This window comes from Zeus faber, assembly GCF_960531495.2.
Source record: "Zeus faber genome assembly, chromosome: 16".
NCBI classification, from domain to species: Eukaryota; Metazoa; Chordata; class Actinopteri; order Zeiformes; family Zeidae; genus Zeus; species Zeus faber.
Window position 1 is genome coordinate 30,730,386 of NC_137202.1, and position 20,063 is coordinate 30,750,448.

Genomic DNA, 20,063 nt, shown 5'->3' on the forward strand with positions numbered 1-20,063 from the left:
CACCTGCTGCTCGTTACACCAACCAACGAGCAACAGGAATGCAGCCACCCTGATCCCAGTCACCTAGATCCAGGTCAGGTGTGGCTGCTCAAACCACACCATCCCTACACCACAACTGGAACTTTGTTTCTCACTGAACTGGATGTTTGTGTTTTGCTTATCATCAGGACGATGTTTTCACCCAGAACCAACGTTCAAAAGGCTCTGCCCTCTAAAGAAGTTAAAAAAAAGTAACAAGTGTTTCCTTCTACCCAACTACTACTACCCACTACTACTACCTACCTACTTCTACCTACTACTACTACCTACTAAAACCTACTACTTTTACCTACTACTACCTTCTACTACCTACTACTACTACCTACTTATACCTACTACTACTACTACTACTACTACCTACTTATACCTACTACTACTACTACTACTACTACCTACTACTACTTACTACTACCTACTACTACCTACTACTACTACTACCTACTACTACTACCACCACTACTACCTACCTACTGCTACCTACTACTACTACTACTACCTACTACTACCTACTACTACTACTACTAAAATCTGTAGTAGTAGTACTACTATTAATACCTACTACTACTATTACTATTACTACTACTACCTACTACTACTACCTACTACGACCTACTACTACCTACTACAGTGGTACCTGGACTTAGGACTGTAATTGGTTCCATAAGAAGGGTCGTATGTTAAAACAGTCGTATGTCCAAGCAATTTTCCCATATGAATGATATGAAGAAAATAAAGAAAATACACAGTAAATATGAAAGAAATATGGATGAGCCACGAACTACGTGCACACACCATGTAGTTCGCCCGCTGACTGACTGCTGACTGACTGCTGACTGACTGGCTTCTGACTGACGGCTGACTGGTTTCTGACTGGCTGCTGGCTGACTGCTGACTGACTGCTGACTGACTGGCTGCTGACTGGCTCCTGACTGGCTGTTCTCTATTACTACCTACTACTGCTACTAAAATTGGTAGCAGTAGTAGGTAGTAGTAGAGAACGGAAGAAGAACAATCTTTAATCGTCACACATGCACACCACACTACAACACATGCACACCACACTACAACACATGCACACCACACTACAACACATGCACACCACACTACAACACATGCACACCACACTACAACACATGCACACCACACTACAACACATGCACACCACACTACAACACATGCACACCACACTACAACACATGCACACCACACTACAACACATGCTTTGGGTGGTGCTGGTGAAATGGTTCCTCTGCGTTGAACCATCCTGGCTTGTCCTTCCTCCGGGGGCACAGCCAGGAGCAGTGGGCAGCATTCGTGGACGCGCACGCGTACTACTAGTAGTACAATTTCCTACTACTACTACTACTACTACTACTACTGTTGTCTTGTTGCTCTTGTTGTTGCTGTTGTTTCAGGGGCATTCTTTTGTAATGAGCGGCTGACAACTACGTTCTCTCTTTTTTGTATTTCTTTGTAAAGCGCTTTGTGTTGCCCTACTATGAAATGCAGGTCAAGTGTGACTTGACTTGACTACTGCCTACTACTACTACCTACAACTACCTACTACTACCTACTACTACCACTACCTACTACTACCTACAACTACCTACTACTACCTACTACTACCTGCACTACTACTACTACTACCTACAACTACCTACTACTACCTACTACTACCACTACCTACTACTACCTACAACTACCTACTACTACCTACTACTACCTGCTACTACTACTACTACCTACAACTACCTACAACTACCTACTACTACCACTACCTACTACTACATACAACTACCTACTACTACTACTACTACTACTACTACTACTTACTACTAAAATCTGCATCTTCTCGTCCCTGCAGAGGTTCCGTCCTGAGAGATTATCCGCTGCAGGCTCCAGCTCCTGCTGTGTTCCAGAGGCAGCTGAGCGTCTGCTCCTCACCGCTGCACTGCCTCCACTTCTCAGGTACTGCAGTAGCTAAACGGTTAAAACTTCATTATTTCCCAGGACCATTAGGCCAACAAATTTAATTAAGGACCAGCCAATTAAGCTATAAAACAGCTATAAAACCTATTCAACATCATGTCGTGAGTACTTTATCAAGTGGGAGACCAGCTTTTGGAATAAATACAGTAAGTCATAAAACTGGAAACTTTACATCTTCATTACATAATGGTCATTATTTGTCCGTGTGAGTTGAGACTGGAGTTGTTTATGTGAATGTAATATTTGTCTTGTCTGTTTTTCACACATGAACTAGAAAGGATGCACCTTGTCTGATGCTCTAACAAAATGCTGTTGCCAGTTCCCGTTGTCATGTTCAGGGATATTTCAACGTTTGTTAAAATTCCAGTAACTGGTGAAGTGAACGTTTTGTGCTTCCCAGGTGATGGAAAGCAGATCCTGTGTGGACTTGGAGACACTTCGGTCTTCATCTACAAATCCTCTCTGACCGGAATCCCAGCCGTCTACACAGGTGCCAGATGAAATACCTCCATCTTTTGACAATATTAAAGGGATATTTCACTCTGTGATAAAATAAAAGTCTCGGAGCTAGGAGACAGTCTCGGAGGTAGGAGACAGTCTCGGAGGTAGGAGACAGTCTAGGAGGTAGGAGACAGTCTAGGAGCTAGGAGAAAGTCTAGTAGGTAGGACACAGTCTCAGAGCTAGGAGACAGTCTAGGAGCAAGCAGACCGTGTAGGAGACAGTCTAGGAGCTAGGAGACAGTGTAGGAGACAGTCTAATGTTGCTTCTTGCAGTGGAATTTCCCTTTATAGGCTCAAGTATCAAAGCCATCCATTAACGGGTTAGGAAACGGGTAAGGAAACGGGTTAAGAAACGAGTGGACATGTATATCAAGCCGGTGGCTGCGGCCAAAGCTGACGTGTGCTGACATATTACAAACATCAATTAAATATCAACACATTTTTGAGAGAAAATCTTTGTTTGGGAAATTTATCTCCAGTTTGGATTCCTTATTAGGCCTTGGCTTCATAACGACTCCATGGCTGAAGATGAAAGAAAAATCCAAATATTAACTTTTTTAACTTCCACCATCAGAGCTGATAAAGGGGTTTCTTTCAGCAGAAAAGCATTCTTTGATAATAGTCCAAAGGAGGGATGTGAAGAGTTGCCTGGTCCACACCGTGTCTTTGTCAGAGTGAAAGACGAGGTGATGGAGCAGGAGGATGAAAACACATTTTACACAGACTCAGTATTATGGAAACTCAAAGAGCTTCCTCAGCTGCAGCCTGGCTATCTTCAAAGCTGCAACCCACACCCTCCCACCAACGCAACCCTAGTTCTGGGCTGGTGCTGGTTCCCATTTCAACATTCAAGATTCAAGTTTATTTGTCACATACATATACATATGTTCATACATATACATACTTTAATACATACAGTATATGCAGTGAAATGTCTTTGCAATGCACTCGCAGATTATGTACATCCATCCATCCATCCATCCACCCATCCATTTTCCTCCGCTTATCCGGGGCCGGGTCGCGGTGGCAGCAGGGTGAGCAAGGAGCTCCAGGTCCCCTTCTCCCCGGCAACAATTTCCAGTTCCTCCTGGGGGACCCCGAGGCGTTCCCAGGCTAGCTGGGATATATAATCCCTCCAGCCGTTCTGGGTCTACACCGTGCTCTACTACCAGTGGGATCTGCCCGGAAAACCTCCAAGGGAAGGCGCCCAGGAGGCATCCTGATCAGATGCCCAAACCACCTCAACTGGCTCCTTTCGATGGAAAGGAGCAGCGGCTCTACTCCGAGCTCCCTCCGGATGTCCGAGCTCCTCACCCTATCCTCACTGCTGACGCCGCAACGATCCGCCTGTCCATCTCACGCCCCATTTTCCCCTCACTCGTGAACAACATCCTGAGATACTTAAACTCGTTCACTTGGGGCAACAACTCAATCCCAACCCGGAGGGAGCAATCCACCGTTTTCCGGCAGAGAACCATGGCCTCAGACTTGGAGGTGCTGACTCCCATCCCGACAGCTTCACACCATACTCCCTCAGTACCCCCCACAGGATCCCCAGAGGGACATGGTCGAAAGCCTTCTCCAGGTCCACAAAACACATGTAGACTGGATGGGCAAACTCCCACGACCCCCTAGCAACCCTGCAAAGGTAAAGAGCTGGTCCACTGTTCCACGTCCAGGACGGAATCCGCATTGCTCCAATATCCCCAGTCCGGGTGAGCAGTTCTCCTCCCTGGCTGAACACAGCTTGAGCCAAGCCCTGCTTTCCCTTTCTGAGTCGCCGAACAGTTTGCCAGAACTTCCTTGAGCCCAACCGAAAGTCCTTCTCCATAGCCTCCCTGAACTCCTCCCACACCCGGGTTTTTGCTTCAGTAACCACCGAAGCTGCAGCCCTTCTAGCCTGCCGGTACCTGTCTGCTGCCTCCGGAGACCCCTGGGCAAGCCAAGCACGAAAAGGCCTTCTTAAGCTTGACGGCTTCCTTCACCGCTGGTGTCCACCAACGGGTTCTTGGGTTACCGCCACGACAGGCACCGACTGCTTTTCGACCACAGCTCCTAGCAGCCGCCTCTGCAATGGAGGTTTTGAGCATGACCCACTCAGATTCCATGTCCCCAACCTCCCCCGGGATGCGCAAAAAATTCTTCGGTAGGTGGGAGTTGAAGACCTCACGGACAGGGGCATCCACCAGGCGTTCCCAGTTCACCCTAACTACACGTTTTGGTTTACCAGGTCTGTCTGGCAGCCTCCCCCGCCATCTGATCCAATTCACCACCAAGTGATGATCAGTTGACAGCTCTGCTTCTCTCTTCACCGTGTCCAAGACATACGGCCGCAGATCTGATGACACGAGCACAAAGTCGATCATCGATCTTTGACCCAAGGTGGTCTGGTAGCATGTACACTCATGAGCCACCCTATGCTCGAACATGGTGTTCGGTATGGCCAATCCACGACTAGCACAGAAGTCCAATAACAGAGCACTACTCCGATTCAGATCAGGCAGGCCATTCCTCCCAATCACCCCCTTCCAGGTTTCTCCATCTTTGCCCACGTGAGCGTTGAAGTCTTGCAGTAGAACTATAGAGGACCTAGACGGCGCCCCTTCCAGGACGCCACCCAGAGACTCCAAGAAGGCTGAATACTCTGAACTGGTGTTCGGTGCATAAGCACACACAACAATCAGAGCTTTCCCCCTAGCAACTTGTAGTCGCATAGAGGCGACCCTCTCATTCAGCCGGGGGCTCGTGTGTATCCCCACACCCGCCCGGTGCCTCTCACCCTGGGCAACTCCGGAAAAGGAGAAAATCCAGCCCCTCGGCAGGAGTTTGGTTCCAGAATCATAATAATATAACATAACACATAACATAATAATAATATAAATAATAATAATAATAATAATAACAACAACAACAACAATAATAATAATAATAATAATAATCATTTATATTATTATTATCGCTTATGTTTGGTCATCTTAATATGACCTTTAATGGCACCATTTCCACTGTGCACAACCAACCATTTTTCTATTGGGTTAGACGGACAGAACATGATAAATGTCAATGTGAGCGCTGAACAAAAAGTAAAATATTATTATTAATTTTTTTAACTGTGGTGAAAACTGGGAAACAATTAGGGAGGGAATGTTGAAAACGGGGAGAGAGCACCAGAGCCACGAGCACCAGAGCCGCCGAGCCCCGGAGCCTGCAGCTTGTGCGTTCTAATAATTTAAAGAAAAAGTGAGCTCTGACTCAATCAAATATATCTTTTAAAATATGTCCACTTGGTTGGTCCACTTGAGAGCTCCATGGACCAGATTTCACGTCCATGAATTCTACACTGCACCACATTCCACACAGTGCCTCTCTGGAACCAGTCCTCCAGTTCTAGAGTCGTTGTTTTTGCTGTCGAAACGCGAAGAACTGGTTCCAGAAAAGGGGTACCAGAGATCCACATCATGGTGGGGCCTGGAAGGAGGCTGTCAGAGATACTCTGGTGGCTTTTGGGTCTGACAGCCTTTAAATGTCCACCAGAGGGCAGCAGAGACAGGAAGCATGCCAGGAAGCCACTGTGGCTCTTCTTGGCTGATGGAGCAGTGTGGTCACCCAGAGCACTTTCCAGGCTGAACCCGCTCTGTGTGTTTGTAGGTCACACCCGAGCCGTGAGCAGCGTGGCCTGGAGCCACAGCCGGCGCAGCTGGCTGAGCGCCGCCCAGGACCGAACGCTGCGGGTCTGGTCCAGCGGGAGCTCAGAGCCTGCGCTTACCCTGGTAAAACTACTGAAAACTACTGAAACTACCCTGGTAAAACTACTGAAATCTACTGAACCTACCCTAGTAAAACTACTGAAAACAATTGAAACCACCTTGGTAAAACTACTGTAAACTACACTGGTAAAACTACTGTAGACTTACTGTAAAGTACGCATGTCAAATTACTGTAAACTAAAACTACCCTGGTAAAACTACTTTAAACCTACTGTTAACTACACTGGTAAACTACTGAAACGACCCTGGCAAAACAAGTAAAACTACTGTAAACTACTGTAAACCTACTGTAAACTCTGTGGTAAAACTACTCCAAACTACCAAAACGACCGTGGTAAAACTAATGTAAACCTATTATAAAGTACCCTGGTAAAAGTACCGTAAACCTACTGAAACTACCCTGTAACAACGACTGTGAACTACTGCAACTACCCTGGTAGGACTACTACAAACTAAAACTACCCTGGTAAAAACACTCCAACCCTACTGTAAACTACCCTGGTACAACTACTATAACCTAGACTTTTAGAACTACTGCAACTACTGTAAACCAACTGTAAACAACCTTGGTAAAACTAATGTAAATTACTGTAAACGACCCTGGTAGAACTACTGTAAACAAACTGTAAACTAAACTGGTAAAGCTACTGAAACAACTTTGGCAAAACTACTGTAAAGTTGTACAAACTACCCTGGTATAATTACTGTAAACCTACTGAAACAACTGAAACTACCCTGGTTAAACTACTGCAAACTACCCTGATAAAACTACTGTAAACTAGTACAAACCACCCTGGTAAAGCTACTGTAAAGTACACTGGTAAAATTACTGTAAACTACCCTAAAATAATGTATGTACTGATAATGTACTGATAATGTATTATGATCACGAGTCAGGCCAAAACTACTGTAAACTATCCTGGTGAAACGACTGTAAACTACGGCATCTGCTTTGGTGAAACTACTGTAAACTACCATGGTAGTAAACTACTGTAAACGACTGAAACTGCCCTGGTCAAACTACCGTAAACTACCGAAGCTGCCCTGGTTAAACTACTGAAACTGCCCTTGTAAAACTACTTAAGACAACTGTAAACCACCCTGCTGTAAACAACTGCAATTGCCCTGCTTAAAACCATTGTAACCTACCCAAACTACCCTGGTAAAACTACTGAACCTTCCCGAATAAAACTACTGTAAAGTACTGTAAACTACCCTGGTAAAACTACGGTAAACTATTGCAACTGCCCTGGTAGAACAACTGAAACTACCCTGGTAAAACTACCGTAAACTACCGAAGCTGCCCTGGTTAAACTACTGAAACTGCCCTTGTAAAACTACTTAAGACAACTGTAAACCACCCTGCTGTAAACAACTGCAATTGCCCTGCTTAAAACCATTGTAACCTACCCAAACTACCCTGGTAAAACTACTGAACCTTCCCAAATAAAACCACTGTAAAGTACTGTAAACTACCCTGGTAAAACTACTGTAAACTATTGCAACTGCCCTGGTAGAACAACTGAAACTACCCTGGTAAAACTACTGTAAACTATTGCAACTGCCCTGGTAAAAAAAATGAAACTACCCTGGTAAAACTACTGTAAACTACTGAAACTGCCCTGGTGTACCTTCTGAAAACAACTGCCCTGGTATAACTACCAAAAACAACTGTAAACTGCCCTGGTAAAACTACTGAAAACAACTGTAAACTGCCCTGGTAAAACTACTAAACTGCACTGGTAAAACTACTAAACGACCCTGGTAAAACGGCTGTAAACTGCTGTAACTACCTTCGTAGAACTACTGTAAACAACTACAAACTACCCTGGTAAAACTACTGACACTGCCCTGGTAAAACGGCTGTAAACTGCCCTGGTTAAACTACTGAAAACAATTGTAAACTGCCCTGGAAAAACTACTGAAAACAACTGTAAAATACCCTGGTAAAACTACTGTAAACTACTGAAACTGCCCTGGTAAAATGACTTCAAATTATTGCAACTGCCCTGGTAAAACTACTGACAACAACTGCAGACGTTATTAGGCTCAAATTTACCTATTTTTTCAGACAAAAAGATCTGTTTTTGTCGTGTTATGTTGTACAAAACAGAGTGACGGGGAGTTTATATAAGTATAAATAGTGGAAAAATCCTCAATATTTATTTATTTTCTGTCTGTGATGCATCAAAACGACTACGATGAACATCAGACTCGCTCTGGAAAGTTTTGTGCAGTGCACAGAGATGTTTCTGTGAGATGTTAATATTAAACTTTCGTAATTGGCTTTTCCCCGTTGAACGGAGGAGAAAGGAAGCTGATAATGAGACGGTGTGTGTGTTGGAGCAGCCTCGGGTCTTTGTCTTGGCATTTCCAAACCTTTCTCATGTCCTTGTTGGACGTCACATTTCTCTGGACGTCTTGGTGGGACTCACACAAGGTTGGTGATGATAACCATTCCTACTCTGAGTCAGATTGGCCCAGGCTGTTGAAAGCTTGGCTGCGGCGACTCGCTTCCACTCTTTGGTCTTGTGAAACCTCTTGGCATCCAAAGCCGGTGTTCTGAGGAGGCAGAGCGCTGCAGGGTGAGCCAGAGTTACAGCGCTCAGTGCGTTTGGAAGGAAACGGCTGCGATGAAGGAAGGGCGTGCGCCGTGATCCGTCTCGATGTCCACGCTTGTCAGATCAGCACGGAGGTGGTGTCCTCTTCACCCCGACGAGTGTCCATCTGGCACACTGTTCAGTCTGAAGCAGCACATTCTGGTAGCCTGTCAAAGCGTCCTTGAGCAAGACACAGAACACTTAACGGCTCCAGATGAGCAGGTTGGCCATCGGCGTGTAAATGGAACTAGAAAGGTCCGTCAAATGCACAGAACCTGGATCCTCTGGATCCTTTGCACCCTGTTCTGAGTCCCTGTTTTTGGAAGACAAAACATCTTTAAACCCAGAGAATCAGTTTTCAAAGCTGTGCAGCCAAAGAAAGCATTGGTGTGTATAAGATACAGCACATCTGAATTCAGCAAACACTGGATACTTGGAATGAAAGATGGAGTGCTCTTTGTGAATGCTTTTAGGAAAGTTTATTGATTTGGCTTCAGGCCTTGAACCTTGAGTGTGCAGCACGATGTTCTGCGTATCAGATCAACACCAACAGCTGAATCCTTTTATGGCCATGACCCGCACCGCTGCTAGAGATACACGTCTCCTTTGGTCATTATCTCTTGTATTCAGACAAATCATTTTTATCAATACATTTCAAACTGTATACATAACAAACATAACTGCCACTGTATTGTTAGAGTCGCCTGTCTTGCGTTGTGAGATGGAGCTTTGTTCCTCCCATATTCCTCTCGAGTTGAGTCATTCTTATTGATTGAGCTCATCCTTGTATGTTTCATGATTCTCTCTCTGTCCTCCTTCAGGGCGGCAACACCTTCTCCAAGCCCGTCAGGAACGCTCAGTTTTATTATTTGGATAAGTTCCTGCTTCTGGCCTGCGGCAACTCTCTGCACCTTTACCTTTATCACCTGGACAACACGCACGACGACGTCAAAAGGTTCATACGTTAAAATAGCATTTGGTAGTTACACACTGGAAACTGGCGTTAAATGTTTAAATTTGGGTTTAAGGCTGACATGATTTATTCACAAGTAGATTTCAGCGAACTAAGCAGATGATAGTGACGTCAGTTTGACAAATCTATAAATTTGTTTGAGAACGTTCTGCTGTACCTCATGAGGAACGTTTTGTCGTTCGGTTTCCACGGTAACACGGGAACGGTAGTGACATGGCGTCGACGCTAAAAACAGCCCATCTGATGAAAACTGTAAATATGGAACTGGACAGATACAAACAGAAGTTGGAAAGTGGAAATAGACCTTCCACTGAACCTGCGATGAAGATCGATCATCTTCATCATCTTATGAACAACTTAGTAGATAAGGAAATGACAGGACCTCACTTGATGAATTAACTTTTTATTTGTATGCCTTGCTGTGCAGTACATCATCTGCCACATGACTCTCTCTCCTTCCAGATATCAGCAGAGGAGCGTCATTCGATCGGCCGCTTGTTTAAAAACAGCTTCTCTGTCCGACATCACCGCCCTCTCTGCCATCAACGACTTCTTCTCACGTATCCTTGTAGTTAGTGGAATGGAATTCACTTGTCGTTGTTTAAACTCAGTGGAAAACACAGTGACGCTCTGGAAAGAAAAGCGTCTGGAGGTCTCATCGACCCCTCACGTGGCTCCTCGGGCTTTCCACAGCGGATTTATCTTCTAAATCATCAAGGTGTCATTTTTCGGGAATGCCTCCACTCCGGTTCCTTGTTAAAGGTTAATGATACATTTATTTTCTAATAAATCCACTGGAGCCCATGAAGAGCTGCCTGCCCTGCGCTCCTTATACAGAGCTTTTCTTGCCTGTTTTCCAACATCTTACAAAGGCTCTTTATTTCAAAAAACACATTTTTATTCATTTAATTACAATTCTCAATGCAAATTGACCTGCTCAGAAAATAAAATATTATATTAACAAATGATGAATTCTGTTAACTTGTTTTTTACAACGTTATAAGGATTTGTTGCATGATCTAAATGAAAGGACACTGTTATCCATCATCCACAAATTATATTAATTGTGATTGGTCTGAATATTGACCATCCTAAATACAAACCTCTACAGTACCACTGATCTCACATATATTGTGCAGTAGATTTGACATTTCAATCCATTTTTCTGAGACATCTCCTCAGACATGGTGCTGCTGGGCGGCGCTGACCGCTCCCTTCAGGTGTTTGACATGAACAAGGCCAAGGTGGCATCCGAGCTGCCTGACGCCCACAGCCGACCCGTGCACTGCATTGCCCAGAACAAAGTTAGTATTGCTAAAGGGTTGATGTATGAAATTAGATCTAATAGTCAAATGCAGGACTCTTAAAATATAATGAACTGGCTGCATTATTATTCTTCATTACTTCAGTGTTTCAATCAACTTTAAAGAAGTAGGATCATCTGACTCTTTTCAATGTCTCCACTTGCACGTATGTAAGTACACACTTTGGAACAACCTGATGCAGTAGAGCAGAGGGGGTAGATGAGGTAGAGTAGAGGTAGAGTGGAGTAGAGGAAGGCAGAGTAGAGGTAGAGTAGAGGAAGGTAGACTAGAGGTAGAGTAGAGGAAGGTAGAGTAGAGGTAGAGTAGAGGTAGGGTAGAGGAAGGTAGAGTAGAGGTAGAGTAGAGGTAGGGTAGAGGAAGGTAGAGTAGAGGTAGAGTAGAGGATGGTAGAGTAGAGGTAGAGTGGAGTGGAGGAAGGCAGAGTAGAGGTAGAGTAGAGGAAGGTAGAGGAGAGGTAGAGTAGAGTAGAGGAAGGCAGGGTAGAGGTAGAGTAGAGGAGAGGTAGAGTGGAGTAGAGGAAGGCAGAGTAGAGGTAGATTAGAGGAAGGCAGAGTAGAGGAAGGCAGAGGAGAAGTAGAGTTTAGGAAGGCAGAGTAGAGGTAGAGGAGAGGTAGAGTAGAAGAATGTAGAGGTACAGTAGAGGAAGGCAGAGTAGAGGTAGAGTAGAGGAAGGCAGAGTAGAGGTTGAGTAGAGGAAGGTAGAGTAGAGGTAGAGTAGAGGAAGGTAGAGTAGAGGTAGAGTAGAGGAAGTTACAGGAGAGGTAGAATAGAGGAAGGCAGAGTAGAGTAGAGGAAGGTAGAGGAGAGGTAGAGTAGAGGAAGGTAGAGTAGAGTAGAGGTAGAGTAGAGGTAGAGTAGAGGAAGGTAGAGTAGAGATAGAGTAGAGGGAGAGTAGAGGAAGGTAGAGTATAGGTAAAGTGGAGTGGATGAAGGCAGAGTAGAGGTAGAGTAGAGTAGAGGAAGGTAGAGGAGAGGTAGAGTAGAGGAAGGCAGAGGTAGAGTAGAGGAAGGTAGAGGAGAGGTGGAGTAGAGGAAGGCAGGGTAGCGGTAGAGTAGACGAAGGTAGAGTAAAGGTAGAGTAAAGGAAGGTAGAGGAGAGGTAGATTAGAGGAAGGTAGAGTAGAGGAAGGCAGAGAAGAGGTAGAGTAGAGGAGAGGAAGAGTAGAGGAATGTAGAGAAGAGGTAGAGTAGAGGATTGTAGAGGAGAGGTAGAGGAAGGTAGAGGAAGGTAGAGTAGAGGTAGAGTAGAGGAAGGTAGAGGAGAGGTAGAGTAGAGGAAGGTAGAGTAGAGGTAGAGTAGCGGAAGGTAGAGTAGAGGTAGAGTAGAGTAGAGGAAGGTAGAGTAGAGGTAGTGTAGAGGAAGGTAGAGTAGAGGTAGAGTAGAGGTAGAGTAGAGGAAGGTAGAGTAGAGATAGAGTAGAGATAGAGTAGAGGAAGGTAGAGTAGAGGTAGAGTAGAGAAGGGCAGAGTAGAGGTAGAGTAGATGAAGGTAGAGTAGAGGTAGAGTAAAGGAAGGTAGAGGTGAGGTAGATTAGAGGAAGGCAGAGGAGAGGTAGAGTTTAGGAAGGCAGAGTAGAGGTAGAGGAGAGGTAGAGTAGATGAATGTAGAGGTAGAGTAGAGGAAGGTAGAGGTAGAGTAGAGGAAGGTAGAGTAGAGGTAGAGTAGAGGAAGGTAGAGGAGAGGTAGAATAGAGGAAGGTAGAGTAGAGGTAGAGTAGAGGAAGGTAGAGTAGAGTAGAGGTAGAGTAGAGGTAGAGTAGAGGAAGGTAGAGTAGAGATAGAGTAGAGGTTGAGTAGAGGAAGGTAGAGTAGAGTAGAGTTAGAGTAGAGGTAGAGTAGAGGAAGGTAGAGTAGAGATAGAGTAGAGGGAGAGTAGAGGAAGGTAGAGGAGAGGTAGAGTAGAGGAAGGTAGAGGAGAGGTAGAGTAGAGGAAGGTAGAGTATAGGTAAAGTGGAGTGGATGAAGGCAGAGTAGAGGTAGAGTTGAGTAGAGGAAGGTAGAGGAGAGGTAGAGTAGAGGAAGGCAGAGGTAGAGTAGAGGAAGGTAGAGGAGAGGTGGAGTAGAGGAAGGCAGGGTAGCGGTAGAGTAGACGAAGGTAGAGTAAAGGTAGAGTAAAGGAAGGTAGAGGAGAGGTAGATTAGAGGAAGGTAGAGTAGAGGAAGGCAGAGAAGAGGTAGAGTAGAGGAGAGGAAGAGTAGAGGAATGTAGAGAAGAGGTAGAGTAGAGGATTGTAGAGGAAGGCAGAGTAGAGGTAGAGTAGAGGAAGGTAGAGGAGAGGTAGAGTAGAGGAAGGTAGAGGAGAGGTAGAGTAGAGGAAGGTAGAGTATAGGTAAAGTGGAGTGGATGAAGGCAGAGTAGAGGTAGAGTAGAGTAGAGGAAGGTAGAGGAGAGGTAGAGTAGAGGAAGGCAGAGGTAGAGTAGAGGAAGGTAGAGGAGAGGTGGAGTAGAGGAAGGCAGGGTAGCGGTAGAGTAGATGAAGGTAGAGTAAAGGTAGAGTAAAGGAAGGTAGAGGAGAGGTAGATTAGAGGAAGGTAGAGAAGAGGTAGAGTAGAGGATTGTAGAGGAGAGGTAGAGGAAGGTAGAGGAAGGTAGAGTAGAGGTAGAGTAGAGGAAGGCAGAGTAGAGGTAGAGTAGAGGATGGTAGAGGAGAGGTAGAGTAGAGGTAGAGTAGAGGAAGGTAGAGTAGAGGTAGAGTAGAGGTAGAGTAGAGGAAGGTAGAGAAGAGGTAGAGTAGAGGAAGGTAGAGTAGAGGTAGAGTAGAGGAAGGTAGAGTAGAGATAGAGTAGAGGAAGGCAGAGTAGAGGTAGAGTAGATGAAGGTAGAGTAGAGGTAGAGTAAAGGAAGGTAGAGGTGAGGTAGATTAGAGGAAGGCAGAGTAGAGGAAGGCAGAGGAGAGGTAGAGTTTAGGAAGGCAGAGTAGAGGTAGAGGAGAGGAAGGCAGAGTAGAGGTTGAGTAGAGGAAGGTAGAGTAGAGGTAGAGTAGAGGAAGGTAGAGTAGAGGTAGAATAGAGGAAGGTAGAGTAGAGGTAGAGTAGATGAAGGTAGAGTAGAGGTAGAGTAAAGGAAGGTAGAGGTGAGGTAGATTAGAGGAAGGCAGAGTAGAGGAAGGCAGAGGAGAGGTAGAGTTTAGGAAGGCAGAGTAGAGGTAGAGGAGAGGAAGGCAGAGTAGAGGTTGAGTAGAGGAAGGTAGAGTAGAGGTAGAGTAGAGGAAGGTAGAGTAGAGGTAGAATAGAGGAAGGTAGAGTAGAGGAAGGTAGAGTTGAGTAGAGGTAGAGTAGAGGTAGAGTAGAGGAAGGTAGAGTAGAGATAGAGTAGAGGTAGAGTAGAGGAAGGTGGAGGAGAGGTAGAGTAGAGGAAGGTAGAGGAGAGGTAAAGTGGAGTGGATGAAGGCAGAGTAGAGGAAGAGTAGAGTAGAGGAAGGTAGAGGAGAGGTAGAGTAGAGGAAGGCAGAGGTAGAGTAGAGGAAGGTAGAGGAGAGGTGGAGTAGAGGAAGGCAGGGTAGCGGTAGAGTAGACGAAGGTAGAGTAAAGGTAGAGTAAAGGAAGGTAGAGGAGAGGTAGATTAGAGGAAGGTAGAGTAGAGGAAGGCAGAGTAGAGGTATAGTAGAGGAGAGGAAGAGTAGAGGAATGTAGAGAAGAGGTAGAGTAGAGGATTGTAGAGGAGAGGTAGAGGAAGGTAGAGGAAGGTAGAGTAGAGGTAGAGTAGAGGAAGGCAGAGTAGAGGTAGAGTAGAGGAAGGTAGAGGGGGTAGAGTAGAGGTACAATAGAGGGAAATAGAGTGGAGCTTGAGTAGAGTAGAGGTAGAGTGGAGTACAGGAAGGTAGAGCGAATTAGAGTAGAGTGGGTAGACGAGGGGAAGGTAGAGGTAGAGTGGAGTAGAGGAAGGTTAAGTTAGAGTAGAGGTAGAGTGGAGGGAGGTCCAGTAGAGGGAGTTAGAGGTAGAGTAGAGGGAGGTAGAGTAGAGGGGAGTAGAGTGGGGGTAGAGTAGAGGTAGGGTAGAGGTAGAGTGGAGTGGAGGTAGAGGTACAGCAGAGTGGGTAGAGTAGAGGAAGGTAAAGGAGAGGTCGAGTAGTGGAGTGGTAGAGTAGAGGTAGAGTAGGGTAGAAGTAGAGTAGAGACAGAGTAGAGGTTGAGTAAAGTAGAGGTAGAGTAGAGGTACAGTAGATGGAAATAGAGTGGAACTTGAGAGTAGAGTAGAGGTAGAGTGGAGTAGAGGAAGGTAGAGGGAGATAGAGTAGAAGGAGGTAGAGGTACAGCAGAGTGGGTAGACTAGAGGAAGGTAGAGGTAGAGTGGAGTAGAGGAAGAGTGGAGGGGGTAGGGTAGAGTAGAGAGAAGTAGAGTACAGGGAGGTAAAGTAGAGGTAGAGTGTAGTAGAGGAAGGTAAAGGTAGAGTAGAGTAGAGGTAGAGAGGTAGAGTGGTACAGAGTAGTGTAGATATAGAGTAGAAGGAGGTAGAAAAGAAGTAGAGCAGGGGAAGGTAGAGGAAAGTAGAGTAGAGGTATAGATGGGGTAGAGGAGAGGGAGGTAGAGTAGAGGTAGAGTAGAGGGAAGTAGAGTAGAGGAAGGTAGAGGTAGAGTAGAGATAGAGTAGAGGTAGAGTAGAGGATAAGATAAGATAAGCTAAACCTTTATTAGTCCCACAAGGGGGAAATTTGCAAGGGGGTAGAGGGAGGTAGAGTATAGCTAGAGGATAGGAGGGAGGGAGAGTAGAGGTAGAATAGAGGTAGAGGCTCTGTTTGACTCTCCTCTTCTCTGGAGACATGTTGGAGTGAACCTATAGCCCTATAGCATTGGCACTTGGATGTGAACCCGTCCTCTTTGCTGTCGGAGGGTCGGCTCTGGCAGCTGCGAGTGTTACGTAAGGTGTGCTTACGTAAGGGCCGCCTCTCTTCTTGGGGGGACCAGTGTGTTGGTTTTGTGGTGTGAATGAACAAGGTCGTGGTAGAATTTAGAGAAGTGTTTCCATGACCGTGGACGAGCCGTCACCAGCGTCATCCATCTCGGCGAGCGTTTGGATTTAAATTCCTGGAGCTTCAGGATTAGCGCTGAGACGGGAGCCGGGGGAGGAGGCTCTGAGTGGATGACGGCCTCGGCCGGGCCTCGCCGTGGGCCCCAGGCTCTTAGGGCGCCGCTCCGCCGGTCTGTGTCGGGTCCATGTGGGTCCAATTAGCTGCAGTGTAACAAGTGGACGGTGCTGGAACCCGCAACCGACAGCTCTGAGACACAGTCCTCCAAAGTACTGAGTGTGGAAATATCCGTCTGTAGGAAACAGAAACGTTTTTATCTGTCCAGTACATTCATCACTGCCATCACAGTTTAATGGGATTTCCAACTCTCTGAGTTGAGTCAAACCACTCGCAGGGTTCCCATGCATCCCGGAATTTCTTGAATATCAGGGAATTTAGAAAATCCAAGTCCACACAGCGAAAATCAGGGAATTTGATTTGTTTTTGACTGGAAATAATGTTGAATAAAGTTTATGTTCCTCATGCTTCAACATATATATATAATATATATAATTTAATGTATGCTGACTAGAAAGTAAATCACTTATTTTGTTGGACATGGTATGTCAAACCGTGGAAAAGTCGTGGATTTCAACCTTTCATTTGGAGTATTACATAAATCCGGGAGCCTCGATCAATAACTGAATGTTGTCTCTTTTAAAGACCTTTATAATGCAGCTGGTTAGAGCTGGTTAAATGCAGCTAGGTAAAGGCTTGCACTCGGTGACCCGCCCTGCAGAGGTGTTGGATTAGGTGTTGGATTTTCTGGATTATCTAGATTAGTTCCCAGCAGCTGGAGGATCAACCCCTGAGCTGCTGTTCTTTCAGCTGGGGGTCCCGGGGCCCGAGGGTGTTGACTCAGCGCGCCATGGCGTCAATGTCGGGATTCACCGCCTGGATGCCTCTGGGGGAGTTGCACGTTCCCCCATGCATCCATCTGCTTCTGGATTATAAACTGGCCTAACCCTAACCCCCCACACCCCTCACCTGGAACCTCCGGGGAAACAACACACACACACACACACACACACACACACACACACCCACAAACGGTCATCCTGGTCTTGTGTTGCTTTCTCTCCAGTGACTCTTGTTTCCATTCCAGTTTTCTTTCTTCCCAAACTTATCCTTCTCCCCTGTGTCACTTCACCGTCTGAAACTGCTCTGGATGAACCTGCACTTTCTATTGGAGCAGGTTCTGATGGTGGGTTTTGTGTTTGAACAGGGCTCCATGTTCACGTCCCAGAGTGCTGACTCCTACAACCTGTTCCTCACCAGCGCGCTTACCGATGGTGTGAAGATCTGGGACCTGCGCACGCTCAAGTCAGTTTCAAAACTTTGCAAAATAAAAGTTCACGACCGGCTTTGACTTTGTTACCTGGTTCTGGACACAAACACAAGCATTCAATGCAAATTCCCTGAACAAAAATAAATACTATATTCATATATATATATATTTTATCCACCGATCAGCCACAACAATAAACCAGTGACAGGTGAAGTGAATATCATTGATCTTCAGTTTCCAATGGCACCTGTCAAGGGATGGGAGATATATATATATACAGTGGGGCAAAAAAGTATTTAGTCAGCCACCAATTGTGCAAGTTCTCCCACTTAAAAAGATGAGAGGCCTGTTATTTTCATCATAGGTTCACCTCGACTATGAGAGACAAAATGAGAAAGAAAAATCCAGAAAATCACATTGTCTGATTTTTAAAGAATTTATTTGCAAATTATCGTGGAAAATAAGTATTTGGTCAATAACAAAAGTTAATCCAATACTTTGTTATATACCCTTTGTTTGCAATGACAGAGGTCAAACGTTTTCTGTAAGTCTTCACAAGGTTTTCACACACTGTTGCTGGTATTTTGGCCCATTCCTCGATGCAGATCTCCTCTAGAGCAGTGATGTTTTGGGGCTGTCGCTGGGCAACACGGACTTTCAACTCCCTCCAAAGATTTTCTATGGGGTTGAGATCTGGAGACTGGCTAGGCCACTCCAGGACCTTGAAATGCTTCTTACGAAGCCACTCCTTCGTTGCCCTGTCGGTGTGTTTGGGATCATTGTCATGCAGAAAGACCCAGCCACGTTTCATCTTCAATGCCCTTGCTGATGGAAGGAGGATTTCACTCTAAATCTCACGATACATGGCCCCATTCATTCTTTCCTTTACACGGATCAGTCGTCCTGGTCCCTTTGCAGAAAAACAGCCCCAAAGCATGATGTTTCCACCCCCATGCTTCACAGTAGGTATGGTGTTCTTTGGATGCAACTCAGCTTTCTTTCTCCTCCAAACACGACAAGTTGAGTTTTTACCAAAAGTTATATTTTGGTTTCATCTGACCATATGACATTCTCCCAATCCTCTTCTGGATCATCCAAATGCTCTCTAGCAAACTTCAGACGGGCCTGGACATGTACTGGCTTAAGCAGGGGGACACGTCTGGCACTGCAGGATTTGAGTCCCTGGCGGCGTAGTGTGTTACTGATGGTAGCCTTTGTTACTTTGGTCCCAGCTCTCTGCAGGTCATTCACTAGGTCCCCCCGTGTGGTTCTGGGATGTTTGCTCACCGTTCTTGTGATCATTTTGACCCCACGGGGTGAGATCTTGCGTGGAGCCCCAGATCGAGGGAGATTATCAGTGGTCTTGTATGTCTTCCATTTTCTAATAATTGCTCCCACAGTTGATTTCTTCACAACAAGCTGCTTACCTATTGCAGATTCAGTCTTCCCAGCCTGGTGCAGGTCTACAATTTTGTTTCTGGTGTCCTTTGACAGCTCTTTGGTCTTGGCCATAGTGGAGTTTGGAGTGTGACTGTTTGAGGTTGTGGACAGGTGTCTTTTATACTGATAACGAGTTCAAACAGGTGCCATTAATACAGGTAACGAGTGGAGGACAGAGGAGCCTCTTAAAGAAAAAAGTTACAGGTCTGTGAAAGCCAGAAATCTTGCTTGTTTGTAGGTGAAATACTTGTTTTACCGAGGAATTTACCAATTAATTCATTAAAAATTCTACAATATGATTTCCTGGATTCTTTCCCCCCATTCTGTCTCTCATAGTCGAAGTGTACCTATGATGAAAATTACAGGCCTCTGTCATCTTTTTAAGTGGGAGAACTTGCACAATTGGTGGCTGACTAAATACTTTTTTGCCCCACTGTATGTATATATATATACTGTTATATATTATTATTATATTAGGGATATATTAGGCAGCAAGTGAAGAGTAAGTTGTTGAAGCTGATGTGTTGAAGCAGCGTAAGGATCTGAGCCACTTTGACAAGGAGCACATTGTGATGCTGAACGACTGGGTCAGAGCATCTCCACAACCGCAGGTCTTGTGGCTGTTCCCGCTGTGCAGTGGTTACTACCTACCAAAAGTGCTCCAAGAAGAACTACTGTAGTACAAAGTGTTGAAAAGTGAATGTTGCTATGATAGAAAGGTGTAGAACACACAGTGCATGGGAGCTTGCTGCGTATGGGAGCGCTCACAATGTCCATGCTGACCCCTGTCCAACGCCCGACGCTCCTACAATGGACACGTGAGCGTCAGAACTGGACCATGGAGCAATGGAAGAAAGTTGCTTGGTCTGATGAATCACGTTTTCTTCGACATCATGTGGATGACTGGGTGCATGTGCATGGTTGAGAAGAAGGCAAGCCGGCGGAGGCAATGTGATGCTCTGGACAATGTTCTGTTGGGAAACCCTGGCATCCATGTGGATGACACGCACCACCTACCTAAACATTGTTGCAGACCAAGTACACCCCTTCATGGCAACGGTATTCCCTGATGGCAGTGGCCTCTTTCAGCAGGATAATGCCCCCTGCCACACTGCAAAAATAGTTCAGGAATGGT

General features: G+C 45.6%; 1 protein-coding gene across 1 annotated transcript in view; it reads left to right on the forward strand.

Moving 5' to 3' along the window:
• The window catches only part of wdr27 (WD repeat domain 27), a gene marked incomplete at both ends in the record, with an annotated part of 72,111 nt that overhangs the window by 14,475 nt on the left and 37,573 nt on the right, over positions 1–20,063 (forward strand). The window contains 8 exons of the mRNA XM_080016502.1: positions 168–230; positions 1,904–2,007; positions 2,429–2,518; positions 6,178–6,299; positions 9,718–9,851; positions 10,332–10,429; positions 11,052–11,173; positions 17,426–17,523. Of these exons, the coding sequence (XP_079872628.1) occupies positions 168–230; positions 1,904–2,007; positions 2,429–2,518; positions 6,178–6,299; positions 9,718–9,851; positions 10,332–10,429; positions 11,052–11,173; positions 17,426–17,523 (831 nt within the window). The remainder of the gene's footprint in view (positions 1–167; positions 231–1,903; positions 2,008–2,428; positions 2,519–6,177; positions 6,300–9,717; positions 9,852–10,331; positions 10,430–11,051; positions 11,174–17,425; positions 17,524–20,063) is intronic.